Here is a 6127-nt window from a genome sequence, read left to right on the forward strand (position 1 = left end):
AGAAAAGTGTGAAGTAGTTCCTTCCAGAAAGTAATTATTGTCTTTTAAATTTATTTGAAATATTACTTTTTTTGGAGGGGTGTTAATCCTCCCCCTAGGATATTTTTCAATTGATCTCCTGGGGATCGGCCTGCAACCTGGCCATGTATCCTTGACTGAAATTGAACCTGGGACCCTTCAGTCTGCAAGCTGACGCTTTAGCCACTGAGAAACACCAGCCAGGGCTATTCTGAAATATTTTAGATCAGCAAACACATAGCTCATGCAGAACTATTGTTTTAAGTTGTGGTATTTTTTCTACTTATATAGTGAAGTTTCTTTAGAGAGGGAACATTTTCTTAATATATGACTACATGTGAAAACCATATGGCAATGGAAACACATTTGTGAATTTATGATACATATGCCTGCTGTTTGCAAAACAAGTTATTTTGAAATAATGGGAGGCTTCTTTCAGTCACAGATGCTTTTACAGTTATGTTTAAATATTAGTTATTCCTTATAATTTTATCACATTATGGACTACGTTTTTGTCAATGTACCTTTAGAGGAGAATAACTTCATAGATTTCTTGTCTCTTCCTTTTTTCATTACTTGAAGCGTACTGAAGGAATGTAACATGAATGGCTATTAGGATGTCAGAAGCACTGAATTCTCAAATATACCAACTGCCTTTCTAAGTTACCTAGTTCTTTTTTCCAAACTATTGTTTTATGCTTTGCTTCTAATTTGTATAATTCTAAAGATCCCTGTGTTATAAATTATATTAACCTTTAGGGTTTTTATTTTTTGTTTTAAAGTTGAAGAAAACCCAGAAGGTACCATTTCTGTGAACCAAGTTAAACAGGAACCCAAAGAACCAGCTTTGTCTATGGAAGCAAAAAAAAATTTTGGACTATAAGAAATTATCTGCTACATAAATTGTTGAAGCTTTTCTGAACTGTACAACTCTGGTGACCTCTGATGTCATAGAAAAGAAGGTGAATATTGTCAAACCTCAGCAATGTGATAAGTGGACTGAAGACTGGGTTGATGAGTAGCTTTTATTTAAAACTGATATTTGTTGCCAATTTTATATTTTTACTTTAAGAGATATTTTACACTTCTTATTTTGTATAATTTTTATGCTTTTGGGTATCTGATAAGGCCAGTATTTCAAAAGACTATCTGAACTTATCCATGGTAATATAGCTTGAACACAAATAGTTATCTAACGTATTCCCTGGAAATACCTAATTTTGGCTCTTAAAAAATGAAAAAGAACAAAAAACTTCGTGTGTGTGTGTGTGTGCGTCTGCCTGCGTCTGCGCGTGCGCGAGCGTATGTGATGCTTTTTAAAATTTCTAAAAGAACTTATTCCCTCTTTTAAAGTTGTGAAGAAATGTTTTAAATTGGCAGATAGGTGAGAGAAGATTTGTAGTCTCTCATTTGGAAAAATAAACAATAGATTTTACTTCATAACACGAAGCCCAGCACTCACATCTGTGGAAACTGTGTATAGTTGCATTTTAGCGTCTTTCATTCTGATTTTTATACTTGTAACTCAAACCAATAGCACACTGATGGTAATCTAGTAGAAATTTATAGGATCTTGGTAAGTACTGAGAATTTTAACTTGAATTAGTCAGATAAGCAACAGAAATTAATGTATATTACATGGATTTATGCAGTATTGTAATACAACTCTACCTATGGGTAGAAAAATGTAGAAATGGAAAGAATTCTGAAAGAATAATAGAATTCCATGGTATTTACAGATAATTTGGGGAACTTTTTTATATCAGCAGAGGATTCCTTCCTATTTTATATTGAAGATTCAGCTCTGGTTAGGAAAGGATTTGAGTTGTATTTATTTTTTTATGCCAAAGTTTTTACTGAATTGATGGTATTAGAATTTATAGTACTGAAAGGTAAATATTAATAGTTTAAAATTTAGTTTATATTAAAACTAAAACAACTTATGTGTAATATATATTTGCTTGTTGAGTAAGTATATTTACTTCAAATATTCAATATAAGCTTCTGTTTTCTGTAAGGTCAATTATAACTATCAAGAAATCAACTTAAAGACTTGTTTCCTTCAGAGACCATCTCTGGATATATTTAAAAGTAATAAGATTTTCAAATGGATTTTAATGTTTAACACTTAAAGCATGTGCAATATAATATGGAATTTAACCATAATACTTTATATGAATATGAATTTTCTTTCCTTTTCTAAGTCCAATCTCCCATTTTTAATTCACTTTAATAGTTTCAGGTTCACAACATGTATAAGTATAAAGCACTGTTATATTAGAAGTGGGTGGAATTTTAAAATTCCTTGCTGTTTAGATTTGTATCCTATTTAATATAAAATTTATTATTTAAACCCCTATTTAATGCAAAATTAATACTCAATTACATATATAATTTTAATAAGACTTATCATTTTCCTAATAAATGAAAATATTTGATACCAGCATTTATAGATAGGCTGCCTGATCTGTTATGTTATGCTAGTTAAACACAACTGTTAGTTACCTCGAACCCAGATTTCTCTTAGTCTATGTGTACTAAGGGAATAAGTCCAAATTAATTTATAGTTTAGTGTTCCATTGTAGGTAGTGTTTTTTTTCATTTGTTATTTCTACTTTTTATGGAACATTTTTGCAATATTTTATATAATCTTCACCTTTCATTAATGATAATAATTTATTATTAAATATTTTACCAATTGAACTGTATTTCTTTGGAAACATTCCTTTATTTTTTGATGTTGAGTTGCTAAGGAGAAATGCTTGTTAAGATACAAACTCTAGTCAGTTCTGGATGAGGATGAGAGATGTCCAAGGATTCAGAGTTAATCAAGAACAAAACATAGTTTAGAAATATTTCTCTCACTTTATTCTCTGTGAATGTCTTTTTTTTAAAAAAAAATATTGTTATTGATTTCAGAGAGAGAGGGAGAGGGAGAGAGAGATTGAAACATCAATGACGAGAGAGAATCATTGGTCGGCTGCCTCCTATATGCCCCCTACTGGGGATCAAGCCCACAACCCAGGCATGTGCCCTGACCCAGAATGGAACTGTGACCTCCTGGCTCATAGGTTGGCGCTCAACCACTGAGCCATGCTGGCCGGGCTGTGAACGTCTCTTCTGATACTGGTTTTTTTTTCTCTTTTATTATGAGGATAGAAAGTTACTGTGCATTCTCCCCGCAAACAAAAAAACAAAAGAAAAGAAAAGTGGATGAAGGAAGTTTAAATTCCTAATTATATACTCTTTTGGTTTTTAGGTAGAAACTGGAACTATCAATATTTTCATGTAAGTATTTCAATGAGTAGCTCTTTAAAAATGGTTTTTAAATTAGTTTTAAAAAGTTCATTTGTCCTCTAAATGCATATTCAGTCACAATATATCAGTATTGTATTATAAAGGTGCTTAGTATCACTTTTTTAAAAGTATGTTTACATATTTTAAATATTCAGTTATCTTTTAAATGTGCAGGGTGTTGAATACAAGTGCATAAAATTTTCGGTATCTTTATTTGGCATTCTCCTAACAGCTCTACAGCAAAGTTGGACAAATGCTCTTTTGTGTCGTATATCACAAGGTCCAATATCTGAAGTAGTAAGTTGGACATTCAGAATAAGCACTTAGAAATTCATAATTACAGATGAGCTTGTTTCTTCATTGTAGTTTTTATGTCCCAAGTCTCCAAGTGAACTTTATATACACTACAATGAATTATAGATAAACACAGCTATGGTGGGCATTTTCCTAAACACTGATTTTCTATGTAAGCAGTTAACTTACTTAAAAGAAAAAAATGTGTATGCTTATACCAGGTAAATATTTTCTAAAAGTTACAAAAGTAATGGAAATCAGATTTTGGGGTCTGGTCCTGCATTAAAGTTTCTAATTTTGAGGTTCATCAGCTTGTATTTCATCTTTATATTCTGTCAAAGACATACTTAATCATGTGAGTATGAGAAAGTTGTCATTTAATTTGTGCCAGGATTTTTTAAAAAAGTTTTAAAAGTGTGTGTGTATATATATATGTATATAGTAACTTAATGTATAGTGTCCTTGTTATAATGTAATTTTTTCATTAAAATGCTGTGCTTTTTTTCTTAAACTTGTTAGTTTTCTTTTTATACTTTGGGGATAGTGGTGGTTTTGTTCATTTTGAAGCTGCTGAATAAATACTTTAATATCTGAGAATTTTGGTAGTAGATTTATGTTCAATTTGGAATCTGAAAGTTTTTAAGCATAACTACCAGTGATAACTGTTATCATTACATTTGGGGAGATTTTATATACATATATCTGGGGAGATTTTATATATATATATATTACTCTCAGCTCAGCCAACCATCAACATTTTAAAACAATGTGCAAAGTAAGGCATTAGTAATTCCTTTTCCCCACATTTTGGTGCTGTGACATTCTCAAGTATAACATTATATTTTTTGAGTAATGACAGAGTATGCTATTTAAAAAGGAGGTAGCATTAATTTTCCCCTGTATGCTTTTATCTCCCCATGATTCCACTCTGCCTATTTTTCAGGATCATAGAAAATCTTTCTCCCTCCAGAAGGTTTACTCTTTTTCATCAGCTGATTTAGGCTTTAGACATTTTAAATGGTGTATTGTTTTGATTCTAAATACCTGCATTTCTACTTAATTAACATAGTTGTAATGGCAAAGCCTTAGTATTTTGCCACATATATATTAACTATGAATTCTGTTTTTAAATAATAAAAATATTTGTTATTGAGTGAATTGTTAAAACTTCAGGAATAAAACCAGAATTTAAAAAAAAACTCACTTATTAATGAATCCTGAACTGATTCTTGAGAAAAATTAATAAATTGTATGGTTAATATGGAAAACCTTTGAGAATGTGATATGGGTGTAAGATTGCAGGAGAGATGTTGTCTAAGGGTACAAGCTTACAACCAAACTCCTGAAGATCTAATGTACGGCACAGTGATTATAGTCAACAATACTGTGCTATAACTTTCAAAGCTGTTCAGAGACTAGATATTAATTGTTCTCACTACGAAAAAAAATTATGTGATGAGACAGAGGTATTCACTAACTATGATGGTAATCATATTGTCCTATATAATAAAAGCCTAATATGTTAAGTGTTCAGTCAGCCATTCAGCCAATCAAAGTGTAATTGCTAATGATAGGGGGCAGATGCTCCAACCAGTAGGTTAGCTTGCTGCTGGGCTCCGGCCAATCGGGACTGAGCGAGAAGGGCCAGACACGCCCTGGAGTCCTCCTGCAGTCCCTCCCCAGCTGGCCAACCTCCCGCGTCTCTCCCTGGCCCTGATCGTGCACTGGTGGGGTCCCTCTGCCTGGCCTGCACCCTTTCGCAATCTGGGACCCCTCCTGGGATGTCAGAGCCGGCCAGGCCAAGGGACCCCACTGGTGCACAAATTCATGCACTGGGCCTCTAGTGATACATAAATTAAAAAATCAGTATATTATATACCTTAAACTCAGACAATGTTTTATGTTAATTATATCTTCATAAAAAATGAATTCTAAAACCAGAGGGAAAAGGGGGAGGCAGATACCGGCAGTTTTTAATTTAAATATCTTTTCTGAGGTATAATTGAAATATAATAAACACATATTTAAAGTGTACAATTTGGTAAGTTTTTTAAAAGATATATTTTATTGATTTTTTACAGGGAGGAAGGGAGAAGGATAGAGAGCTAGAAACATCAATGAGAGAGAAACATTGATTGGCTGTCTCCTGCACAGCCCCTATAGGGGGTGTGCCTGCAACCGAGGTACATGCCCTTGGCCAAAATCAAACCTGGGACCCTTCAGTCCGCAGGCCGATGCACTATCCACTAAGCTAAACCAGCTAGGGCTATAGTTTTATTTTAATTTAAAAGTGACCAAAGAAATAATGGAATAAATACATCTAGAAATCAGAGAAGATATCTGGGCTGGGGATAGAAATATGTTGGTCATTTGTTTGTAGGTTGGAGTTAAAACTCTAGGTGTGCTTGAGATCATTAGGGGACAGCACATGGAGTAAGTATTAAAGAGCACTTAGGCCCTGACCGGTTTGGCTCAGTGGATGGAGCGTCGGCCTGCGGACTTAAGGGGCCCAGGTTCG

At 33.3% G+C, this 6127-nt stretch overlaps 1 protein-coding gene across 4 annotated transcripts in view; it reads left to right on the top strand.

Moving 5' to 3' along the window:
• CARF (calcium responsive transcription factor) overlaps positions 1-6127 on the top strand; it is a 50324-nt gene that overhangs the window by 41360 nt on the left and 2837 nt on the right. For all 4 annotated transcript variants that reach the window (XM_015561103.1, XM_015561104.1, XM_015561102.1 and 1 more), the window contains 2 exons: positions 801-980; positions 3278-3306. In XM_015561103.1, the coding sequence (XP_015416589.1) occupies positions 801-901 (101 nt within the window). In that variant the 3' untranslated portion in view covers positions 902-980; positions 3278-3306. The remainder of the gene's footprint in view (positions 1-800; positions 981-3277; positions 3307-6127) is intronic.

The sequence above is a fragment of the Myotis davidii genome, unplaced genomic scaffold (assembly GCF_000327345.1).
Source record: "Myotis davidii unplaced genomic scaffold, ASM32734v1 scaffold394, whole genome shotgun sequence".
NCBI classification, from domain to species: domain Eukaryota; kingdom Metazoa; phylum Chordata; class Mammalia; order Chiroptera; family Vespertilionidae; genus Myotis; species Myotis davidii.